Source organism: Pan paniscus, chromosome 19, assembly GCF_029289425.2.
Source record: "Pan paniscus chromosome 19, NHGRI_mPanPan1-v2.0_pri, whole genome shotgun sequence".
Classification (NCBI taxonomy): Eukaryota; Metazoa; Chordata; class Mammalia; order Primates; family Hominidae; genus Pan; species Pan paniscus.
In genome coordinates, this window is record NC_073268.2 from 84,442,979 (window position 1) to 84,468,286 (window position 25,308).

The 25,308-nt window shown below is 46.6% G+C and overlaps 2 protein-coding genes across 16 annotated transcripts in view; one reads left to right on the forward strand and one right to left on the reverse strand.

Moving 5' to 3' along the window:
• Positions 1–25,308, forward strand: part of ARSG (arylsulfatase G) — a 187,273-nt gene that overhangs the window by 157,686 nt on the left and 4,279 nt on the right. For 8 of the 14 annotated variants that reach the window (XM_034942764.3, XM_063599344.1, XM_055101708.2 and 5 more), the window contains one exon: positions 5,344–6,013. The exons of 5 other annotated variants lie outside the window; for them this stretch is intronic. In XM_034942764.3, the coding sequence (XP_034798655.1) occupies positions 5,344–5,618 (275 nt within the window). In that variant the 3' untranslated portion in view covers positions 5,619–6,013. Of the gene's footprint in view, positions 1–5,343; positions 6,014–25,308 lie in introns of those variants that run through there. One more of the 14 variants, XM_034942763.3, reaches the window with a different exon arrangement.
• WIPI1 (WD repeat domain, phosphoinositide interacting 1) overlaps positions 6,437–25,308 on the reverse strand; it is a 36,694-nt gene continuing 17,822 nt past the window's right edge. For both annotated transcript variants that reach the window (XM_008961083.4, XM_003808934.6), the window contains 9 exons: positions 21,936–22,033; positions 21,174–21,266; positions 20,108–20,178; positions 19,031–19,138; positions 15,185–15,349; positions 14,018–14,125; positions 12,316–12,434; positions 11,213–11,313; positions 6,437–6,976 (listed from right to left, as the gene is read on the reverse strand). In XM_008961083.4, the coding sequence (XP_008959331.2) occupies positions 6,929–6,976; positions 11,213–11,313; positions 12,316–12,434; positions 14,018–14,125; positions 15,185–15,349; positions 19,031–19,138; positions 20,108–20,178; positions 21,174–21,266; positions 21,936–22,033 (911 nt within the window). In that variant the 3' untranslated portion in view covers positions 6,437–6,928. The remainder of the gene's footprint in view (positions 6,977–11,212; positions 11,314–12,315; positions 12,435–14,017; positions 14,126–15,184; positions 15,350–19,030; positions 19,139–20,107; positions 20,179–21,173; positions 21,267–21,935; positions 22,034–25,308) is intronic.

Sequence of the window (25,308 nt, forward strand, 5' to 3'; positions counted from 1 at the left end):
ATCTTTTGTATTTTTGTGATGTCTGTTGTAATATCTCCTGTTTTGTTTCTTATTGAGTTTATTTGGATTTTCTCTCTTCTTTTCTTGGTTAATCTTGCTAACAGCATATCAATTTTATTCATATTTTTAAAGAACCAGCTTTGTGTTTCATTTATCTTTTTTATTTTTTTGTTTCAATTTCATTTAGTTCTGCTCTGATCTTGGTTATTTCCTTTTGTCTGCTGGGTTTTGTTTGTTCTTGTTTCTCTAGTTCCTTGAGGTATGACCTTAGAATGTCAGTTTGTGCTCTTTCAGTCTTTTTGATGTAGGCATTTAAGGCTATGAACTTTCCCCTTAGCCCCTCCTTTGCTGTATCCCAGAGGTTTTGATAGGTTGTGTCACTATTATTCAGTTTGAAGAATTTTTAAATTTCCATCTTGATTTCATTTTTGACTCAATGATCATTCAGGAGCAGGTTATATAATTTCCATGTATTTGCATGGTTCTGAAGGTTCCTTTGGAATGGATTTCCAGTTTTATTCCACTGTGGTCTGAGAGAGTGCTTGATATAATTTCAATTTTCTTAAATTTATTGAGGCTCATTTTGTGGCCTATCGTATGGTCTGTCTTGGAGAAAGTTCCATGCACTACTGAATAGAATGTGTATTCTGCAGTTGTTGGTTGGAATGTTCTGTATATATCTGTTAAGTTCATTTGTTACAAGGTATAGTTTAAATCCATTGTTTCTTTGTTGACTTTCTTTCTTGATGACCTGTCTAGTGCTGTCAGTGGAATATTGAAGTCCCCCACTATTATTGTGTTGCCGTCTATCTCATTTCTTACGTTATTAGTAATTATTTTATAAATTTGGGAGCTCCAGTGTTAGGAGCATATATGTTTAGGATTGTGATGTTTTCCTGTTGGACACGGCCTTTTACCATTGTATAATGTCTCTGTCTTTTTTAACTGCTGTTGCTTTAAAGTTGGTTTTGTCTGATATAAGATAGCTACCCCTGCTTACTTTTGGTGTTCATTTGCATGAAATATCTTTTTCTACCCCTTTACTTTAAATGTATGCGAGTCCTTATATGTTAGATGAGTCTCCTGAAGGCAGCAGATGGTTGGTTGGTGATCTTATCCATTCTGCTGTTTTGTATTTTTTAAGTGGAGCATTTAGACCATTTACATTCAGTGTTAATATTGAGATGTGAAGTACCATTCCAATTCCTCATGCTATTTGTTGCCCATGTGCCTTGGTTTTTTTGTTTTTGCTTTTCAAATTGTATTTTTGTTTTATAGGTCCTGTGAGCTTTATGCTTTAAAGAGGTTCCATTTTGATGTGTTTCCAGGATTTGATTCAAGATTTAGAGCTCCTTTTAGCAGTTCTTGTAGTGGTGGCTTGGTAGTGGTGAATTTTCTCAGCATTTGTTTGTATCCTTCTTTCATATATGATGCTTATTTTTGCTGGATACAGAATTCTTGGCTGATAATTGTTTTGATGGAGGAGGCTGAAGATATGGCCCCAGTCCTTTCTAGCTTGTAGGGTATCTGCTGTTAATCCTGATAGGTTTTCCTTTAGAGGATACCTGGTATTTTTGTCTCATGTTTTTCTTTATAGGTTACCTGGTAATGTTTTTGCAATTAATTTCCCAGGTGTTCTTTGAGCTTCTTGTATTTGGATGTCTAGGTTTCTAGCAAGGCCAGGGAAGTTTTCCTTGATTATTACCCCAAATATGTTTTCCAAACTTTTAGATTTCTCTTCTTCCTCAGGAACACCAATTATTCTTAGATTTGGTCGTTTAACATAATCCCAGCCTTCTTGGAGGCTTTGTTCATATTTTCTTATTCTTTTTCCTTTGTCTTTGTTGGATTGGGTTAAGTCAAAGACCTTGTCTTCAAGCTCTGAATTTCTTTCTTCTACTTGTTCAATTCTATTGCTGAGACTTTCCAGAGCATTTTGCATTACTATAAGTATATCCAATGTTTCCTGATGTTTTAATTGTTTTTTCTTTATTCTATCTATTTCCTTGAATATTTCTCCCTTCACTTCTTGTATTGATTTTTGGATTTCCTTGCATTGAGCTTCACCTTTCTCTGGTGCCTCCCTAATTAGCTTAATAACTAACCTCCTGAATTCTTTTTCAGGTTAATCAGGGATTTTTTTCTTGGTTTGGATCCACTGCTGGTGAGCTAGTGTGATTTTTGGGGGAGTGTCAAAGAGCCTTGTTTTGTCATATTAATTACCAGAGTTGGTTTTCTGGTTCCTTCTCATTTGGGTAGGTTATTATTAAGTCTTAGTAGTTTTGGTGAGCCTGGGCCCTTGGACTGTGAACTTCACAAGTGCTTCTTAGTCTATCCCTTCCCTCCCCTTAGGTGGAACAGCTAGAGTGGCTACAGCTGGGTATCCCCCTACCCTTAGGTCAGTTAGGCTGTGAGAAAAACCTAAGTAATTTAAGCTCTGGTAAATTAGTTTCTCCTGAGGGCAGGCCTTGTTAAGAAAACTAGAATGTTTTGGTATATTTAAAAATTACTTTTCTCCTACCCCTTTTGGAAGGATGAAGAGATTTTTCTCCAATATTTACTGTAAGAACTTGGTTGAGCTCCTGGAGGTAAAACTCACAAAAGTGTGTGTGTTTGGGGTGCCGCGGTGGGGGGTGGCGCTTGATAACTGGGCCCCACTGGAGTTTTTCATCTCTCAGACTTGTCCACACTGAGCCTCCAGCAATTTGTCAATTACAGTTCAGGGCTTCCCTACTCCTGGCACTGGTTCTTGCAGAGGTTTCTGCTTGTGGGTTTCTGCTCTGTTAAGTTGTGATTGTTTCTATTTGCTTGTCTGTCTCTCTAATTTTGGGGGCAGTAGTTTGCCCTGTGACTTCACTTCTCCAAAAGACCTAATAAGAGTTGCTGAATTTTTTTTTTTTTTTTTTGAGATGGAGTCTCACATTGTTGCCTGGGCTGGAGTGCAGTGGCACGATCTCGGCTCGCTGCAACCTCCCGGGTTCACGTGGTTCTCCTGCCTCAGCCTCCCAGGTAGCCAGGATTACAGGTGCCCACCACCATGCCCAGCTAATTTTTTATATTTTTAGTAGAGACGGGGTTTTACCATGTTGGCCAGACTGGTCTCAAACTCCTGACCTCATGATCCACCTGCCTCAACCTCCCAAAGTGCTGGGATTACAGGCGTGAGCCACCGCACCCGGCTGAGTTGTTGATTTTTTAGTTTGTTCAGCTTTTTACTTGTTAGAATGAAGTGATGACTGCCGACCTCCTTATGTGCCAGACTAGAAACTGGGAGTCTCCTATTTAGTAGTCCTTAAAAATTGTAAGCTGGACATTGTTGGTGATGCATTGTAGCAATTCTGATTTCTGTTACCTGAGAGTGTTGATTTTTGTTTTCACTGGCAGCTAATCAGTAGTCAGTTCCCTTGAACTTATAAAGCCTTAGTTTTACACTTTGTTAGGACGAGTCTTTCAGATTTTTCCCTTGATCTTAGGCAGATCCCTCAGTCCTGGGACACAGTCTTTACTCCTAGCATGAACTGTTTGTCAAAGCTCATGTCACTGCCCTGTACTGGCAATGAAGAATAATCAAATTCTATTCCAAACTGTAGGCAAAGACAGCAACTATTAATCTCTACTGATCAACTTGACTCTCAGCCACAGGTGGAAAACCAGTAATAAAAAAGGGTTGTCTAAAGGCTTTGAGATCTACCCATTCTCCTAAATATTTCAAATTTTATTTCTGGCCAGATTGGACCAGAAGGCTGAATCCTTAGGTGGTACGGCTTTGCCCCTATAGACTTCCTTGTATTGAGTTGCATGTTGGCACCTGCCCTCATCATATAGTAAAGGATGTGATAAGAAGTCGTCAGTGGAACCATCCTAATCTCAGTTTTATTTTTCATAAGAATGCCAGTGAGCATTCCATCCTACAGGGTCCCCTGTAGGAGAAGGAGCCACTGGAAGAATTTCTCTCAGATTTTAGTGCCAGAAAAAGCTCTGCTTCTCCTGAGCAACTGATAAGTTTCTATCTCATTAATGTTTGGCTGCTGCTAAGCTCAGAAGCAAAGTCAGTGTTTAGGAACTCTTGTAATTTTGAGGGCTATCTTTTGCTTTAATTCCCTTTGTTTATTTAATTATGTCATATTTATTTCCATCAGACCCTTAACTGCTTTTTCTATAGCAAAGCCAAAAAAAAAAAAAAAAAAAGTCATTGGAATCATAAAGAGCCAAGGAAGCTGCTATCATTCCAAACATTTTTGTCCTTCCTCTTCTGGATGGCTTTCACAGCCAGATTCGAATCCACGTAAGACTGTCATCTTCAACCCAAAGTGAAATGACTCACCTGCCTTTCTACTTGATTCACCAATTGGTAGTCAAGAAATCGATTTTCAAAAAAATCAAATTTACTCCTAAAGGGCAGAGGTTAAAGATACTTTAAAAAATTATATCCTGGCTGGTGTGGTGGCTCACGCCTGTAATCCCAGCACTTTGGGAGGCCGAGGTGGGCAGATCATGAGGTTAGGAGTTCGAGACCAGCCTGGCCAACAGACCAGCCTGGCCAATATGGTGAAACGCCATCTCTACTAAAAATACAAAAATTAGCCGGGCGTGGTGGCAGGTGCCTGTGATCCCAGCTACTCAGGAGGCTGAGGCAGGAGAATTGCTTGAACCTGGGAGGCAGAGGTTGCAGTGAGCTGAAGATTGTGCCATTGCACTCCAGCCTGGGTGACAGAGCGAGACTCCAACTTGAAAAAATAATTATATCCTGATTTTGTGTCAATAAAGATACTTGAATGAATGTTCTACTGGCCCTGAAGGCGAGTTCAAGGAGAACTTCCAAATCATTTTAGTGTGGCTGCAGTGGTTCCTGCTGATAATCCCAGCATTTTGGGAGGCTGGGACAGGAGGATTGCTTGAGGCCAGGAGTTTGAGACCAGCTTGAGGAACATAGCGGGACCCTGTCTCTGGAAAAAAAAAAAACAAAGTTGGGCATGGTGGTGCATGCCTGTAGCCCCATCTACTTGGGAGGCTGAAGTGGGAGGATCACTTGAGCCCAAAAAGGCTGAAGCTGCAGTGAGCTAGGATCACGCTACTGCATTCCAGCCTGGGCAACGAAGCCAGACCCTGCCTCAAAAAACAAAAACAGAAATGAAAAAAGCAAAACATTTTGGACCACAGGATCATCACTGGAAGGAGCAAATAGATTCTCAAGGTAATATTTCTTTGACAGAGAGAGCCATCATTGGAACATTTGGTTATCTGGTATGTTTGAATTAATGTAGAATCACTCGCAGCTCTCGTCTTTACAACACAGGGCAACTGTCAGGGTTAGCGAGGCATTTGTTGTCATTCCCTCTCTAGGTGGAGCCAGGGCGTGTGATGGGAGCACCGGGCCTGAGCTGCAGCATAAGTTTCCTCTGATTTTCAACCTGGAAGACGATACCGCAGAAGCTGTGCCCCTAGAAAGAGGTGGTGCGGAGTACCAGGCTGTGCTGCCCGAGGTCAGAAAGGTTCTTGCAGACGTCCTCCAAGACATTGCCAACGACAACATCTCCAGCGCAGATTACACTCAGGACCCTTCAGTAACTCCCTGCTGTAATCCCTACCAAATTGCCTGCCGCTGTCAAGCCGCATAACAGACCAATTTTTATTCCACGAGGAGGAGTATCTGGAAATTAGGCAAGTTTGCTTCCAAATTTCATTTTTACCCTCTTTACAAACACACGCTTTAGTTTAGTCTTGGAGTTTAGTTTTGGAGTTAGCCTTGCATATCCCTTCTGTATCCTGTTCCCTCCTCCACGCCGACCCGAGAGCAGCTGAGCCACGCTGGCTCTGGGCAGGGAGTGTGCCTTAATGGGAAGCACATGGGCTTTGGAGTCAGGCACAGGTGCCAGCTCCAGCTTTTGAACTTGGGCAATTGTTTAACCTAACCTGCAAGTTGATTTTGAGGGTTAAATAAAGGCATACATGAAAATGCCTGGCAAGTTACCTGACACAGAGCAGACATTCAATACATTTTAGTTTCCTTGTTTCTCTGGTTCCCAGTTTCTCTGGTCATTTTGGTGTAAATCTATTCTAATTAGTATTTAGGGCAGAGCTTCGCTCTCTTTTCTCTTTTTTTCCTTCCACAAACCAGTGTACTCACTGGTCTCCATCTTTAATATGCAAACAAATCACCTGGGATCTTGTGAGAATCCGGATTCCGTCTCAGTAGGGCTCGAGTAGATCCTGAAATCCTACATTTCTATCAAACAATGGCTTGAGGAGCACAGACTTAGACCAAAGTTAGGTCGTTTTCCAGATCTCAGAGCAGACGAGTCCATGGATAAGTCTGTGGCCCAATCCCCTTCCTCTCCTTTTTAGGGTGAAATGACTGTATTTAAAAGAAGTTAAAGAGTTCCTCCTGTCCCCTATAACCACAAGGAAACAAAAAAATATATAAAAACCTCAAAAATGCATTGCCATGATTTTATTATTAGTGTCCAAAATGGGACTCCCAAGTAATAAATGATTTATTCCAGTCACAGCCAAAAAAGACTTTGCCTGGCTAAAATAGTCTCTCTCTAAGTATGTAATATACAAGAAACACAATTCAAAGAGATGTTCCTATAAGTACATTTTTTACACGGCATATATTTAAAAAGGAGGCCCCTTTTAATATAAAATTCCGGTTATATACCAATATGGTTAATTAGCATTTACACTATAGTTTGAACATATTTTAAATAGCATGATGTGTATACAATGTCTCCCGCGCCCATTGGCAACCAGGGTCGCGGGAAGCTTGGTGAGGAGTTAACCAGGTCCTGTGGTTTAAGCAGTGGAGCACCCGGGATTCCTGCCCCCCTTTCTGCTCACACAATTGCACTCCATTCTTCCACCTTCCTTGTTTTCTCCAAAACCACCTGATAGGGGGGATGTCCTGATTTCTGAGGTGTGCTTCTCATCATGACTGCTTCGTTTTGCCCTTCTGATTTCCACGGCACAAGATTATCTACCAAAATCAAAACAGAATGGCCTTACTCTTCTCAGGAAGAGGCTGGTAGGCAGGTGCATTATCAACAGGTCTGTGCCCATGCAGAGTGAGCAGGGAGAGGCTGGGCACTGTGGAATTTTTCTGTCTGAACTCGCTCATGGCCACAGAATGGTCACCCAGCTTATTTAGGTGTAGACAAGTATGACACAGTTCTAGAAAATACTGACTATAAAAATGTCTCTGTGTGTATGTATTTATATGTATATGTATATATTTTTAAAAGGCTCATCTTACTTGTAAACATGGACTGCTCAATCACTATTAAAAAGTCAGTTTAGGCTGGGTGCGGTGGCTCACGCCTGTAATCCCAGAACTCTGGGAGGCTGAGGTGGGTGGATCACTAGGTCAGGAGTTTGAGACCAGCCTGGCCAACATGGTGAAACCCCATCGCTACTAAAAAATACAAAAATTAGCTGGGCATGGTGGCGCTCACCTGTAATCCCAGCTACTCGGGAGGCTGAGGCAGGAGAATCGCTTGAACCAGGGAGGTGGAGGCTGCAGTGAGCCGAGATCGCACCACTGCACTCCAGCCTGGGCGATGGAGCAAGACTCCATCTCAAAAAAAAAGTCAGTTTAGGCTGGGTGCAGTGGCTCACACCTGTAATCCCAGCACTTTAGGAGGCTGAGGTGGGTGATCACCTGAGGTCAGGAGTTTGAGACCAGCCTGGCCAACATGGTGAAATCCTGTCTCTACTAAAAATACAAAATTTAGCTGGGCATGGTAGCATGCCTGAAACCCCAGCTACTTGGGAGGCTGAGGCACTAGAATCACTTGAACCTAGGAGGTGGAGGTTGCAGTGAGTGGAGATCACGCCAACACATTCTAGCTTGAGGGACAGAGTGAGACTCTATCATCTCAAAAAAAAAAAAAAAAAAAAAAAGGGAAGGTCAGTTTATACCCTTGGGCCTGATTTCCTGACTCTTGCTCACAAGATTGGGACTAGTCTCACAAAATACAGAGACTTGTACAGGTTGGCTTGTTCCTGAAACAAAAGCTTCTCATCCTCCTGAATGTAGCAGCTTTCTAAGGCACCAGAAATGATCAAGTCTCTTTTCTTTCACTGCTCTCAGAGCAAAAGTAAATCCCAAGGAGGCAAGCATGATCCTACGCAGGGAAGTGTCAGTATGTGTTCTAAAAAGATCACTAGTGATGACTCGCGTTCTTAAGGCAGCGGCTCACAGAGCTCCTGCAGCAGACTACTCAGGCAAGCCTATGTTCGTCACTACAAGAGAGGCGATTTTAACCAAGCTGAGACTCCAAGAGCCTTTTGTGGTCCTAGAAGATTTTAAGGAATGTGAGTAAAGATGTGAATTCTGCACAGAGATTTACAATAGGCATGACAATTCAGAATAAGGACACAGAGAGGAAGTTCCCCAGCATCCCTCGCTGAACATTTCTGCCAATTCAGGCATGACTGAGATGGGCCATATTAATAGAGCATCCCAGGAGCATGCATGCCTCTGGTCCTTACATGGTGAGATGGAGAAGCCTGCCTGCTACTGAGACAGTGCCTTAGTGGGAGCACTGCCCCTCATCACCATCTACCTGCAGGCTGGAGGGCAGACTGAGAGGTTGGTGGCTGCTATGACACAGCCCTGCACACAGGGGCTGCCCGACACTCACAAGGGTCTAACACCTGTTCTAGGGACCTTGTTCGGTGACCACTGTCACTGGCAGGAAGTATTTCTTGCGTATAAATAAGAATTCCTGATGCAATTTCAACCAACTTTCACTCATTTGGTCCTTAGGAGGGAGAAGAAACAACTGGCTCATGCCCAGCTTCCTGGCACTGAATGGGCACACAGGCCTCAGGACAAACTTTCTCACTGGTTCTTCAATTAAGCAACTCCCCTTTTCCTTTTTACCCCAAATAAATGATCTGCACAAGGTACCTATTATTTTATACAGGTTCTTTGGCAAGGAACTACCTCCTAGATACTAATATCCACATTACCCCAATTCTGTAACTATAAGAGGTTGCAAGGCTTACTGCGATTACAATTAAGAATCTAATAATATTTTATAGTAGTTACAGACTTTTACCAAAATTAGTGAAACGGAACCTAGTGAGTGTCTGGATGTGGTAAACCCTGACAGAGTGGAATGGTCACATTTGTCCCCACGGTGTCTGACCTAGAGTGCTCTGGATCCTGGAAGCCTCGACTTCAGGTAAATAACCACCGCCTTTTGAGGGTGCAGAAGAACGCCCTTTAAGGCCAGTTGGGGCCATGAGAACCCAAAGGTAAAACAACTGGTTTATAGTTAGGCAGCATGCCAACAGAGGTTTTGAAGTTTATAATTAGTATTTTTAAGAACAACTGCTGTCCGCCACTGAGATATAAACTTCACTTGCCAGCCACGTCTCTGACAGCCTGCCTATTGAAAGCCAGAAATGTAAAAGCTCACGCTGCGACCGACCCGCAGAGCCAATGTGGGAAATCACAAAACAACAGCCCCAGCCCTGCATGCAGGGCCCCACCGCAGCTTTGTTTTCTAAGCCAAATGTGCTCACTAGAGGGTTCCACGGATCTGCGGGAGAACGAAGCCAGACCTGCACTCCATCCTTTTACAATTGGAAGCTCAATGGACACAAAACAATGATCAGGAGAAGTTTCCATAACAAAGCCTAATGGACATTGTTTCAGTGCCCAAGTGGCAGCTCCTCTCTGGCTCTAGGAGCTGATGCTCCAAGTCTTGGCCCAAACACTACTTCCGGCCGGGTGCGGCGGTTCACGCCTGTAATCCCAGCACTTTGGGAGGCCGAGACGAGTGGATCACTTGAGGTCAGGAGTTTGAGACCAGCGTGACCAACATGGTGAAACCCCGTCTCTACTAAAAATACAAAATATTAGTTGGGCATGGTGGCGCACGTCTGTAATTGCAGCTACTCGGGAGGCTGAGGCAGGAGAATTGCTTGAACCCAGGAGGCAGAGGCTGCAGCGAGCCGAGATCACACCACTGCACTCCAGCCTGGGTGACAGAGCAAGACTCCGTCTCAAAAACAAAACAAAACAAATCAGTACTTCCAGCTTGAAATGATTTCAGGTTGACTATCTGGGATGTTTTGACTGAAGCTCACAAGAGCGGTCTATATGTTACTCCAGATGGGAGCCTGAAGAATCAGCAGTTAAGGAAGCCCCGGCAGGCTCTCAGGAGGGAATCTTGCCTTCAGTTCCAGGTGATGGAAGAAGCCACGCCCAGCACTCAGCCAGCCCCGAGGGCCCTAGCTGTGGGAACAGCCTGAGCAGGTTGCTGGGAAACCCAGCTAAAGGTGCTCGGGCAAGCTCCTGCCCTGCACCTGCTGCCCTCCACAGAGCACACAATTGCTTTTCTTTTCTTTTTGAGATAGAGTCTCACTCTTTCACCCAGGCTGGAGTGCAGTGGCACAATCATAGCTCACTGCAGCCTCGACCTCCCAGGTTCAGGTGATCCTCCCATCTCAGCGTCCTCAATAGCTGGGACTACAGGCACGTGACACCACACCCGGCTAATTTTTTCTTTTCTTTTTTTTTTTTTTTTGGTGGAGATGGGGTTTTGCTGTGTTGCCCAGGCTGGTCTCTAACTCCTGGGCTCAAGCAATCCTCCAGCCTTGGCCTCCCAAAGTGCTGGGATTACAGGTGTGAGCCACCGCACCCGGCCACTTGTTTCTTAATGAGTGTCTGCAACTGCTGGGGAGGTGCGGGCCTGCCGGCCACAGCTGCAGGTAAGTGAGGGTCAAGCTGGTTCACAGAGTGCAGCAACTCAGCTCAGAGTCCTGAACACACAGCCCAGCCCTCTGAAACCATCCCCTCCAGCACAAGGAAGGCAGCATTCTGCAAACGCATCCATGGGAGCCTCAGGAAAATAAGTTTTAGGCAAGTCACGTGTTCCTACCATCCAGGCAGCAAAGTCAGTGCTACAGAAGCAAAGTAAGGGATCGCAGGCCTCTGGCTGGAGGGAGGCCACCAAGACTCCCTGGATTAGTATTCGGTGACTCTAATGCCATCAGGGTTTAGCTCGACACCTAAAGCCTACCCTGTAGGATTCGAAGCACACAGTACAACAGATATCCTATGGCTTTCCAAATACTAGAGCAGAGAATTAGTTGTTATAGATTAGAAAACAGGGAAAGGGACTCTGCCTCTCGTATGAGGCGAAGGTTTCCTTCTAAGCACACAGACTGAGCCGCCCAGTTACGGGTTCGTAATGCTCACAGGAGGAAACTCATTCTCATCATCAAGACACACTGGTCCCGTCGCAAACTCATGTTCAGGAATAACTTCTCCTCGCAGCGCCCCGCCGTCCTCAGAATAACCTGGAAACCAAGAGAGAGACATGAAACAAGCACTGGGGATCTGCTTTTATGCCATGACCTGGCGGGTGGGGAGGGGGGGCTCAAATAAAGGGCAAAGGAAGCAAAGGGGCTGTCTGTCTTCCCCCTGGAGGTACTGTGCCTAGGACAAGTCATAATCCTCACCATCTGCCATCTTTAAGCCTGACCTGCCTTTCCACTTCAGATGCCTGAGGCATCCTACCTCTTTGAATTTTTCTTTGTTGAGGTAGGGTCTCAGTATGTTGCCCAGGCTGGTCTCGAACTCCTGAGCCTAAGGGATCCTTCTGCCTCAATTTAACTTCCTGAGTGGCTAGGACTACAGGCTCTTTGGAAATTTTAGTTTAGTTTTTATTTTTTGAAACGGAGTCTCACTCTTTCACCCAGGCTGGAGTGCAGTGGTATCTCAGCTCACTGCAATCTCCGCCTCTCTGGTTCAAGCAATTCTCCTGCCTCAGCCTCCGGAGTAGCTGGGATTGCAAGTGTGTGCCAACATGCCCAGCTAATTTTTCTATTTTTTAAGTAGAGATGGGGTTTCACCATGTTGGCTAGGCTGGTCTCAAACCCCTGGCCTCCAGTGATCCGCTGGCCTCAGCCTCCCAAAGTGCTGGGATTACAGGCGTGAGCCAATGTGCCTGGCCTCATTGGAATTTTTGAAGAGGCAAAGGGTTAACACCACTTGTTAGGAAAAAGACCGTATCGTGTGATGCCTTGCCAGGTTGAGGGTCCCAGGTTTAAAGGCTATTACCATGGCCTCACCTGTGAGAAAATAAAAAATTCAAGGAGAGCACTCCACCCCCAGGTAACAGTGAAGGGGGAAGCGGAGGGAGGGTGAAGGGAGACGGGGAGGGAGGGCAGAGGGAGAAGCAGAGGGAGGGCACTCCACCCCCAGGTAACAGTGAAGGGGGAAGGGGAGGGAGCGTGCAGGGAGAAGGGGAGGGAGGTCACTGTTGGAGATGCTCCCCTGTTGGCCCCGTGTCCACCCACCTGGCACCGTGGAGGCTGAAGATGCACTTGGTCTGGCTACGGTTGCTGCATAAGACTGAGGTAAAGAAGGTCTGAGGTCATTTTCTTTATTCTCTTCTGTTGTTCCTGAGCCAAGCAAGCTACTTGTGACAATCAAGAGGAGGTGAAAGAAAAAAGAAATCATCATATATCTAGGACACCTTCCAAAGGAAAAGCATGAGGAAGCCTGTGCTCAGCTCTGTGGGTTATTTATTTATTTTTGAGGCAGGGTCTTGCTCTATTGCCCAGGCTGGAGTGCAGTGGCGCAATCTCGGCTCACTGCAACCTCCGCCTCCTGGGTTCAAGCGATTCTCCTGCCTCAGCCTCCCGAGTAGCTGGGACTACAGGCACCCACCACAGCGCCTGGCTAATTTTTGTATTTTTAGTAGAGACTGGGTTTCACCATGTTGGCCAGGCTGGTCTCGAACTCCCGACCTCAGGTGATCCGCCCACCAACTCTGTGGGTTTAAATTGTAGACCTACCCACATGCTGCTGGGCCAGGATGAGCTGAAGTGACCTGCAACTGCCAGGGGCAGTCACACACCATCAAAATGGCCTTTCTCTTACATTGGCTAAACAAAGATTAGTCCTCTGCTCTTCCCAGTACACACAGGTGAGGACATGCTAGCAAGGAGAGTGGCCATCGGTGGGGGGCGGTGGCAGCTCTGGTGCTCTGGCCACAGCAGGAGAGCTCAGTCTGTGCCCGTTCACAGAAGGCATGAGTGCTTTTCTTTTGTTTTCTTTTCTTTTTTGAGACAGGGTCTCACTCTGTTGCCCAGGCTGCAGTGCAGTGGTGTGACCACAGCTTACTGCAGTCTCGACCTTCCTGGGCTCAGGTGATCCTCCCACCTCTGCCTCCCAAGTAGCTGGGACTACAAGGCATGTGCCACCATGCCTGGCTAATTTTTATATTTTTTCTTTTTGTTGGGGTTTCACCATGTTTCTCAGGCTGGTCTCAAACTCCTGAGCTCAAGCCATCTGCCCTCCTTGGCCTCCCAAAATATTGGGATTACAGGCATGAGTCAACGTGCCTGGTAGAGCACTTTTCAATTCCATGCAGGGAATAGGTTTTTTTTTTTTTTTTTTTTTTTTTTTTTGAGACAGGGTCTCACTCTGTTGCCCAGGCTGGAGTGCAATGGTGTGATCATGGCTCACTGCAGCCTCAACCTCTCCAGGCTCAGGTGATTCTCCCACCTCAGCCTCCTGAGTAGCTGGGACTACAGGTGTGTGCCACCACACCTGGCTGATTTTTGTATTTGTTTTTGGCACAGATGGGGTTTCACCATGTTGCCCAGGCTGGTCTTGAACACCTGGACTCAAGCCATCCACCCGCTTCGGCCTCCCAAAGTGCCGGGATTACAGGTGTGAGCCGCCATGCCTGGTGGCAGGGAATATTTTTGAATACCCACTGTGAGCTCAGGGCTGTGTTAGGAGCATAGGCTGAGGGGGAGACCATCTTGTGTGTTATTAATCCTGGCACTTTTCCAGATGATTACCACATGCTGAGGGCACCTGACACAGAGCCTGGTGCAGAGCACTTGCCCACTAGAGGTTTGCCACTGAGACTGCCAGTGAAGAACAAATCAATGCAAGGGCACTGAAGCTTGTCGTTGTTCTTGGCGAAGGGACAACTCTACACGACCAGCCCTCGAAAGGCTGTCTTTTGAAAAGCAGTCTCTTCACCTGTGGGTTTTGATTAAGACACACTCTCCTCCATCCTGAGGATCCAAATTGTACATATAAAGGTGTCCACTGGATGACGCAACTAGCAGCCGTGGCAACTTCTGGATCCTAAGGGCCAAGGAAAACATAAACCGTGATGACAACGAAGATGGGCGATGGATTCACTTCCAATGACAAAGCCCCCCCTCACCCTAGCTGTCACCAGATTCTGCCTTTGACAAACCCTTAGCCCACTGATCTGGTCTGGGCTTCTGGCTATCCCTTTGCATTCTGGCCTTGGGATCTACTTTCAGGATTATTTCTTGTCTTTGAACGTGACAGTGTGGATGAGGCAAGTGAGTGTAGATGCTGCGACCCTGCGAGAAGCAATAGCTAGTGACACATTAGCTCCCTACATGGGACGCAGTCTCCCTCTGACATGTGTCTCTGCCCTTAACCAAGACAGAAAGGGGGTAAATGGAGGATTGGCTTACTGTCTTTGCTGGTTAGTTTTGTGAAATTTTAAAAATGTTCAACTTTTGAATAAACTCCTTTAAACTTCTTAAAACATCTGTCAGCCCCATAGGAGTCCGAACCTAGAAAACAGACCTGGAGGCTTTTTACGTAATTACATAAAAATAAGAATTGTTTTTAAGACAGTGTCGTTATAACCAGAAGGTTAAAATTCCCATGCCAACTTCTGGCTGCCCCCTGAGAATCCGTATTGAAGTCAGATAGGAAAAGCAGGGGTTTGATTCTGCTCACCCTTCCTTTGGGGCAAGTTTTCTTTTTCTTTTTTGAGATGGAGTCTTACTCTGTCGCCCAGGCTGGAGTGCAGTGGCATGATCTCGGCTCACTGCAACCTCCGCCTCCTGGGTTCAAGCGATTCTCCTGCCCCAACCTCCCAAATAGCTGGGACTACAGGCACGCACCACCACACCCGGCTAATTTTTGTATTTTTAGTAGAGACGAGATTTCACCACGTTGGCCAGGCTGGTCTCAAACTCCTGACCTCAGATGATCCACCTGCCTTGGCCTCCCAAGGTGCTGGGATTACAGATGTGAGCCACCGTGCCCAGCCTGGGGCAAGTTTTCTTTTTTTCTTTTCAGGTTTGGGGATTTTTGTGCTTTGGAAAAATACATTGACGAAAGCGTGATCTTGTTTAGAGTGGGTGTCATTGTACGTACGTTGAGAGGGTACAGATGTTCCTCTGTCCGGAGAAGTTCAAGCGTGCGGTGGCAAAAGCCCTGTCCTGATGCATCATGTCTGACACCTGGGTGGGGAGGTAGTTGGTAGCAGCCATGAACATCTTTCCCATGTAGCCACTCCAGGTCGAAGGCTCTTCTGGTCGACTAGGGAGTAATGCACAGGCAACGATGGGACTGGGCTGCAGGCCCCACACGCACCCAGGAATCTCCACACCCAAGCGTCATTAGCCACACTCCCCGCAGCAGGAAGAGACTGTGCCTTAGCATAATGTTCTGCCCACTGAGAACAATCCAGGATGTATTATTCTGGCAATAACTAACGAGCATCAAGGGCTTGTTTGTTCTTCAGAAGAGCCATTGTAAAGCTATTAAAAGGTTCCCAATGCTACTGCTTTCCCCTATTAAAGAAGGCTTATCTGATGACTAGTCTGATTCCCAGATTTCCAGAAGAGAGTTAGGGTAGAGAGTGAGATGGACTTGATATCCAGGTACCATTAAATAAGCTTGGGACTGTGCCGGGCTCATGGAAGAACAGACAGATCTCAACGTGAAGGCCTCCTGAGCCAGACTGAGTGGGTAGCAAACCTCCGGGCAAGACACTTTGGGTGGTGTTTGATTGTAGATAACCCTGGAGTCACCCAGGTACCCAGCATGTGTAATGATGGAGATCATGCAAAGGGACCTGGGATGTCGCCTACAGTCATGGAACTTCATCCCAAGGCCTCTGCCAGACAAACGGGGTGACTGTTCTGTTGGTGAGAGACAACCCCCAGCTCTGCCCCACACAGAGGGTGGCACATTGAGAACCAAGGTTGCCATATGAGTTCCCAGGAGCAGGCAACTGCTGAGAGGCTGCTTGTCTGCAGGATTAGGTCCTGGTGGGAAGCTCGCCCTGCAGCTCAGAGCTCTGGGAGGTATTCTTTACTATGCTACCAATGGGCTAGGGGGTCTTTGGACAAACCTCTCTGGGCCTTCATGTTCTCATCTGAAAGTGACTATGCTAGGTGCACTGCTAGGGTTCTGTGATCCGAAGCATCCTGAGACATCCTTGTACTGTCTGTCCCACAGCCCTGTGCTCCGGGCTGGGGTTTACAAAGAGGTGTACGATCCAGACCCTGCATTCCAGATTGAGAGAGCACCGGTGTATACAAAGAAAAACCACGTGAGCAGTTAATATGCGGTGCTGCACAGATGGTCCAGGCAGGAGCTAGTCCAGGACCACAGAGGAAGGGAGAGGCGGATGAGGTTCCTTAACGTTTCCGTGTCCAGATTTCCTCATTTGGGAAACAGGAATCATCATCACAACCTTCCTGACAGGGTTGCTGGGAGAATTAAGGATGCTGGGGACTGAGCATGGAGCCCGGCACGTGGCGCATACTGTTTTATGGGATGGTGTCTCTGCGGCTGGAGGAAATGAGGAGGTTCTGGGGGTGGTGGCTGCTGGGCTCTGCAGCAGGTCTGACTCAGGGGGACGGGAGGAGCTGGGACTTCATTCCCAAGGTCAAAGGGGAATAAAGGTGTCTGAGGAGGAGGTGTCACGTTCAAAGGGACATTTTCAGAAGATTAATCAGCAAGATGATATAGGATGGACTGGTATTGGTTGAAAGAGACTGGAAAGTCAGACCAAATGTAAGAGTAACGGCTGGACCAGCACGAGGTGCTAAAGACACGTTCAAGGGCCCTGGCCAGCGAAGCAGGGCTGAAGAGGCACGTGTGAGCCGTAACCGCCGGGGACATATGAACACTCGTGGACAGGCTGAGGGGAGGCCCATGAGAGCCATAACTGCTGGGGACATATGAACACCCTGTGGACAGGCTGAGGGGAGGCCCATGAGAGCCATAACTGCTGGGGACATATGAACGCCCCGTGGACAGGCTGAGGGGGGGCCCATGTGAACCATAACTGCCAGGGACATATGAACACCCGTGGACAGGCTGAGGGGGGAGGCACATGTGAGCCGTAACCGCCAGGGACATATGAACACCTGTGGACAGGTTGAGCGGAGAACCCAGAACAGCTTGGAGGTTCTGCTCCTGGTCACCTGTGCTCACAGACAGAAACAGGAGAGCCTGGAGTGGAAAATGAATCTCTGATAATAATCCCCAGTGGAGACGGGGCTGCAGCAGCAATTGCGACCACTCACTCGTGGAACCTTGGGGTTGAACGGCATCTTAACAGCTCAGCCGCCCTCTAGTGCTCAAACCCATGACAACAGATGATGAATTAAGGCTCCAAAAAAGACCAGGGCTTAAGAAGCTGTCTGAAAAGTGAAAGAAAAGCCTAAAAAGTGGATATAATCTCCAGGGAAAGAGTAAAAAGAACCTCAGGACAAACAATGAGCTTTGGGTTACGCCTGTGCAGATTGGGGGTTGGAAAGTTCTGGAAAGATGGAGGAGCGAGAAGGGAGCAGCCCCCAGTGTTTCATACACCACTGGGGGTGGGGGGAGACAAGGATTCTAGAGATGAGGGGACGTCAGTCCCATGGCTGTGATATGTGACATGGCTCAGGTGACTTCAGGCAGCGTGGGCTTGCTTTAATCACACACGCCTTTAAAAATAGCTTTCTCCAACTGGTGGCAGAAAAAGATGGCAGAAGGGCAAGTCAGAGAAATCTTGACACCTCTCTTTCAGCCTTGTGTCATGCTGAGAAGAAGACCCAGTCCTGCCATTCTGGGCTGCAGAACTGTGAGATCATAAATGTGGCTGTTTGCCTATAGTCCCAGCACTTTGGGAGGTTGAGGCAGGTGGATCATGAGGTCCGCATGTATCAGCATTGATAAGGTGCCTGGCCTCTGTCATGTATGTGTTATCATGTATCTGTGTGATAAGGTGCCTGGCCTGTTACGTGTGTTAGCATGTATCCATGTGATATGGTGCTTAGCCTCTGTCATGTACGTGTGTGTATCAGTGTGATAAGGTGCCCGGCCTGTTACGTATGTGTTAGCATGTATCAGCGTGATAAGGTGCCCGGCCTCTGTTATGTATGTGTTAGCATGTATCAGTGTGATATGGTGCCCAGCCTCTACACCTTCCTCTTCTGAAACTCCATCCAAGGGTACCAGCAACCAACTCCCCAGATACAGTAGGCTTTCTGTCCTGATCCTGCCTTTCTCTGCAGGTTGGGGTAACGTTTTCAAAGCGCTCTTTCTCTAGAATCCTTGCCCCCCACCGTGGGGTATGAAACACTGGGGGCTGCTCCTTTCTCACTCCTCCATCTTTCCAGAACTTTCCAACCCCCCATTCTGCACAGGTGTAACCCAAAGCTCATTGTCTGCCCTGAAGTTCTTTTTACTCTTTCCCTAGAGATTTTATCCACTTTTTAGGCTTTTCTTTCACTTTTCAGACAGCTTCTTAAGCCCTGAGAAATTGCAGTGCTTCCCAAGCGCTCAGTGGTGCTGCTGGCAACAATGATAAATAAATATATTGTTATATTTACAGCTATATCAGCTAACACTTCTTAGTGCTTACTATGTGCCAGGCACGATGCTGAACACTTTAGATCTGCAGACTCATTTAATACTACTGTTATGTTCATTTTGTAGATGAGGAAACTGAAGGACACAGATCTAAATTATCTTCCCAGGATCTCCGGGCTCCTAAGAGGCAGAGCCAGAACGTGAACTCACGTGGGTGGCTCCCAGTTTTTTGCTTTTGTGCATCATGCCCCCAAAGTTTTGCTAACACACACTCCATCACTTAGGTGAAGTCCCAAGTGAAGCCAAGATTGGGTGTTCAGAAAGAAAAGAGATCATTCATGCCAGTAGAAGAGCCTAGGCCTGACTCCTTTCGTTTAATGAGCATTTGGTGCCCCGTGGAGTACTTGCCTGTTGGTGACCTGTTCCAGCTTGAAGATGTGTACCGTCTCGGTGTTACTGGAGGCGCAGAGGAATTGTGAATCCATACTGAACACTAGAGAGCTGATTGTCACATACCTACAAGCACAGCAACACATGGGTCAGTGAGCAAGAGAAATGAGAGTTATGGCCTTATAACTCAGAGATCAGCTTTATAAGAAAATCAGATGTATCCTGAAGAGCCTAGGTAGCCCCAGATCCCTTAAACATTGTGGTGCTCATATTTAGAAATTAATGTCAGAAAGATTCACAAAGGGTCATAGTCTTTTTTTTTTTTTTTTTTTTTTTTTTTGAGACAGAGTCTCTCGCTCTGTTGCCCAGGCTGGAGTACAGTGGCTTGATCTCAACTCACTGCAACCTCTACCTCCTGGGTTCAAGCGATTCTCCTGCCTCAGCCTCCCAAGTAGCTGGGATTACAGGCACACACCACCACACCCAGCCAATTTTTGTATTTTTAGTAGAGACGGTGTTTCACCATGTTGGCCAGGCTGGTCCTCAGGTGATCTGCCTGCCTTGGCCTCCCAGAGTGCTGGGATTACAGACGTGAGCCACCGCGCCCGGCCCATAGTCTTATTTATGTGAGAAGAAACAAGGTATAGCCCTGCCTCTGTCAGCAGAAGGGAGGAACTGTGCCTTCCTGGCATCTTGGAATCTTCCAGTTGCTCTGTGCACTGATCTGGCTGCAAACCTACATCCGATAAGATCCCAAACAGTCACACTTTGCATCGTCCTTTATTTCCATGGAAGGAAATCAGAAATTATTTTTGGATTGTGACTCCCTGGCTCTCTCATTTCTCCTGTGCCGGCCGCCCACACACACATCAAAAAGGGACTCTCATGGCTGAACTGTGTTAAAACAGCATCTCGGCTTTCAGTTTTGCTGAGCCCTAAGTAAAGCCTGGGAGTCAATTACCTGGGAGAGTAGTTACACTTCCTCCAGGTGAGTGGAGGGCACAGAGCCACTCTGTCCTCTCCCTAGACAGCTGCCAGCGGCCCCTGCGGGACTTCTGCGGGGACTTTAAAATGAGTTTGACATTGAACACAGACCTTTTCATCCCTCTCCGGAACTCATAGAGCTTTTGCCCATCAGGGACAGAGAACACCCGGATGACTGTGCCCTGGAAAAGAAAGCAGGTGGACATTTCATAACCATTAATGGCTTTACACAGAGATGTCCCTTTAGAGAGGAGTTTGTTTTATTGGTTTTGAACATCTGTCTCTGAGGAGGAAGAACACCATGTTGAGCATAGAGGCATTTTTATTTATGTGCCCTATCAACAATTCTTGGAAAATGTTTTAAACACCCTCTGTCTACCTTTTCCCTTCCACCTGTGCCCAAGGCTGTGCGTGTATGTGTGTGTGCATGTGTGTGTTCACCCAACTGCTCTGGTTTCTTAGAATTTCAATTTGAGGCCGGGTGTGGTGGCTCACGCCTGTAATCCTAGCACTTTGGGAGGCCAAGGCGGGTGGATTGCCTGAGCTCAGGAATTCAAGACCGGCCTGGGCAACACAGTGAAACCCCGTTTCCACTAAAATACAAAAAATTAGCCAGGCGTGGCAGCATGTGCCTGTAATCCCAGCTACTCGGGAGGCTGAGGCAGGAGAATCACTTAAACCTGGGAGGCGGAGGTTGCAGTGAGCCGAGATTGCGCCATTGCACTCCAGCCCGGGCGACAGAGCTAGACTCCACCTCAAAAAAAAAAAAAAAAAAAAAAATTCAATTGGATCACTTTCTCTGATTATTCCAGGCAGAAGACATCAATTTCTCTAAATAGCAAAGTAAAGCATTTGGTTTGCACTGTACTGTGTTTATAAGGTGTAGCATTTGTCCGTCTCTATGGCTGATGTACATGTACATTTCTTCATAAGACCACGAGTTTTCATGCAAAGTGTCTTGTATCTTGCATAGTGCAGGCCCCTGGCCTATTGAATTAACAAATGCATGAATATACCACACATGCAGAGGCCAGAAATTCTCCCTCTGAAACAAATTCTGAGTGGGCCCAGAGACCAGTCAGTCTTCATGTCACCAGGCTTGTTCAATCCCATCCCTGCGCACGGCAGGAGCCATCCAGCGAACCCCAGACAGAGGTGTTGGTGGGAGTGGACTCACTTTTTCAGACGCACTTGCTAGTTTGGAGCCTGAGGCATTGAAGGTGATGGCAGCTAGTGTTCCCTCATGGGCAGCAATAGTGCAGACTGTTTTCTGTTGGTGAAAAGGAAAAATGGATACAGATGCTGCGGAGGAGGGAAGATGGATTTCACATCCCTCCCCTTCCTCTTTTCTCCTTTCTCCCTCCTTTGTCCAGCTCCCTGTCTCTTCCTGTGTCCCCCAGGCCATCTGCATGTAAGCTGTGTGTCATTTTCTGGTGAATCAAGATTTGGCTTCAAGGGCCACTCCATTTCCATCCCTTTTCCTGCCCTCGGGAAGGTGGCCGCGAACTGAGCGCCCGATGCAGTGTGATGCCGTCGCAGGCGCGCCCTGCACGCATCTTTAGGCAACTTCCCACAGCAATCTTGTCCCGCTCAGGGATGCCTCAGAGACCAGAGGGCAGGGAATATGAAACACCTGCACACTGTCTCAGGCTGTGGCATGGGACAGGGTGACACATTCAGGCAGACAACTGGCCTCCTGCTGGCAAGTGGTTTTCATTATGCTGCAGATGTCTGACTTGGCCTGGCCAGCTGGCTTATGGTGATGTTGACTGACAGCAAGCCCGAGGGGAAATAGTATCACCTTCTCTTGAACAACTCCCCAGTATTGCTTACTCCCACCGCCTCCAGCCCCCCACGGCAGGGCGTCCTTATCTATCTCCTTCCATGACCACACAGCCAAGCCAGGTGGGTTGGCTCAGCCAGGTCACCGTCAACTTACCAGGGAGTTTCCATCATAAAGCACAATCTCCCCTGAAGTCAGGCTTCCAGGATAGGCCAAGTAAGAATTGGAATGGTTGATAGAGAGAGCACATAGACCTGGCAAAGAAGAAACAGAACATGAGAAGCCTGGGGCCAAGGGAGAGATTGCACGGCTGGAGAGGGCATCTGAAAACAGTACAGCTACAGTGCCATCTACTGGCAAGGGGAGGAATGGCTTTGCAGACAACTGCTTTCCGCTGATGATTCTTCCGATTAAGGGTCCCAATAAAGCAACTTCACAGGGGAAGACCTCCTGATTTAACACTGGCTGCGTCCTTGCTACAGTGAAACAATGAGACTTGCCGGGCACAGTGGCTCATGCCTGTAATTCCAGCACTTTGAGGCGGGCGGATCACTTGAGGTCAGGAGTTCCAGACAAGCCTGGCCAACATGGTGAAACCCCATCTCTACTAAAAATACAAAAACTAGCTGGGCGTGGTGGTGCGTGCCTATAGTCCCAGCTACCTGGGAGGCTGAGGTAGGAGAATCGCTTGAACCCAGGAGGCAAAGGTTGCAGTGAGTGGAGATCGTGCCATTGCACTCCAGCCTGGGCTACAGAGTGAGACCCTGTCTCAAAAAATATATATATATATATATGTGTGTGTGTGTGTGTGTGTGTGTGTGTATTGCTCATTTTTACATTTTACCCCAGGACTCTGAAACAGCATCTACTTTTCTTCCAATTCCATTATCCTCTAGGGCTACAAGAGATTTCCTCAAAACTGAAATAAATCTTCCTATTGTGAAAAGTCAGTACATATTGGTCTTTCTGCAGATGATTATATACTGTTGGCCAGTAACTTCAAGTTGGGGAAGAGGAGCCGCCAAGAACCTATTTAGAAACTGAGAAATTTCAGGCCAGGCAAGGTGGCTCACACCTGTGATCCCAGCACTTTGGGAGGCCGAGGCAGGTGGGTCACCTGAGGTCAGGAGTTCGAGATCAGGCTGGCCAACATAGTGAAACCCTGTCTCTATTAAAAATACAAAAACTAGTCAGATGTGGTTGCATGTGCCTGTAGTCCCAGCTACTCGGGAGGCTGAGGCAGGAGAATTGCTTAAACCTGGAGGTGGAGGTTGCAGTGAGTGAAGATAGTGGCACTGCACTCCAGCCTGGGTGAGAGTGAGGTTCTGTCTTAAGAAAAAAAAAAAAAAAAGAAACTCAGCAATTTCTGAGCCAAATGCCCTGCCTTGATAAGGGAAATGGGTACCTCCCGAGGAGGAAGTTTATTTGAGGTCTGCGTCTGCAGTCAAGATGGTGTGCCTAGACATTGAGACAAACTAAATAAAGAGGACATTTTGGATTTAAGATGCTTCAATAATATTCCGGAAGAGTAAACAGCCCATCAAACCACTGAACCAACATAAGCTGTTTTTATTTATAAGGGGATTCAAGAAGGGAGCATTTAAGTAAAGGATTTTCAAAACAATGGTTTAGATGAATAGAGGTGCACATGATAGCAGTGAATTCCAGCAATTCCATAGAAACCAAAGTGTTACCAGAAACTTTGAGATCACGCAAGAGAGACATCTCTCTAAAAAAAAAAAAAAAAAAAAAAGTGACTGGCGTCTATTACAAGTTAGTATATTAAGTGGGTGTCTTCTAAAAGTATAAGAAAAAACTTTAGGTCAGGCTGAAACATACCTCAACTAATCTGCTGAGGAAGGGGAGCAAAGGAAAAAGAAAGTAAACATTTAGAGTTGGAACCTAGGTCTCATTTCCTGCTCTGGCTTTGCTGAGTCCACAGCGGGGCTGTCCTCTTATCACTTGCCATGCATAGCTACGGCAAGGAAGTGGCTGAGCCCCGGAACTTTTAACTGCACGTTCTGGCAGCCCTGCCACCCCTTTGGCGATACAAGGTCATTCCTGGCCCCAAGACTTAGAAGAGGCCACTCGTCCATTTCCAGTTTTGCTCTGGAAACCCCAATTCCTCACCCCTTCTGAGTTCTTTGCTACCCAAATGAAATTTCAAGAACAGCTAGGCAGGCAGAAGGGATTCTAGTCTTGTGAAACTGGGGAGGGAAGGCAGTCAGGAGATCTGGTTGTCTTGTGTGCTGGGTTCCCATAGAGGCGGCTGGCAGAAAAGATGTGAAGACTGTGGAAATCTTACAAGGACTAGCATACCAAACTAAAGAGTTAAGACCTTACAAATGCAGTGTGTAACTGCTGAAGGTTTCTCAGCACATATGTTTTGCTTTGTTTTTTGAGATGGAGTCTTACTCTGTTGCCCAAGCTGCAGTGCAGTGGTGCGATCTTGGCTCACTGCAACCTCCGCCTCTTTGGTTCAAGCGATTCTCCTGTCTCAGCCTGCCGAGTAGCTGGGATTACAGGCGTGTGCCACCACGCCCAGCTAATTTTTGTATTTTCAGTAGAGACAGGGTTTCAGCATGTTGGCCAGGCTGTCTCGAACTCGTGACCTCAGGTGATCCATCTGCCTCGGCCTCCCAAAGTGCTGGGATTACAGGCGTGAGCCATCGTGCCTGGCCTAGCACATATGTTTTTAAAAAGGCTGTGTTAAAAACACGATGAGATACCACTGTACAACCACTAGGATGACTATAGTCAAAAAGACAGATAAATGTTGGTGAGGATATGGAGAAACTGGGATCTTATGCACCGCTGGTGGGAATGTAAAATGGGGCAGTGCTCTGGAATGTTTAGCAGTTCTTCAAAAGCTAAACATAAAGTTCTCATATGACCTAGAAATTCCACTCCTACATATACACCCAAGAGAAATTTAACATATGTCCACACAAAAACTTGTATATGAATGTTCATGGCAGCATTATTCATAAGTCAAAAAGTGGAAATAACCCAAATGTTATCAACTGATAAATGGATAAAGAAAATGTGATATATTTTTATAATAGAATATTATCCAGCAAGAAAAATAAAGTATTGATACATGCTACAACACAGAAGAACCTTGGAAACATTAGGCTATGTGAAAGAAGTCAGTCACAAAGGAACCGATATTGTATGAGTCTCCTGATATAAAATGTCCAGAATAGAGAAATCCATAATCTAATAGAGACAGAAAGTAGATTAGGGGTTGCCTATGGCTGGGGGCATAGGGAGTGATGGCTAAGAGGTACAAGGTTTGGGGCGATGAAAATGCTCTAAAATTAATTGTGGTGATGGTTACACAATTCCGTGAATATACCAAAAGCTATTGAACCATGCATTTTAAACGGGTGAATTGTATAGGATGTGAATTTTATCTCAAAAAAGATTTTCAAATTTTATTTTAAGGCATGTTTCAGGAATATTTATCTGGTTAGAGATAGGCTGAGGACATGAGTTCAAGACTGAGGTCTGCTATGTACTATGAAAC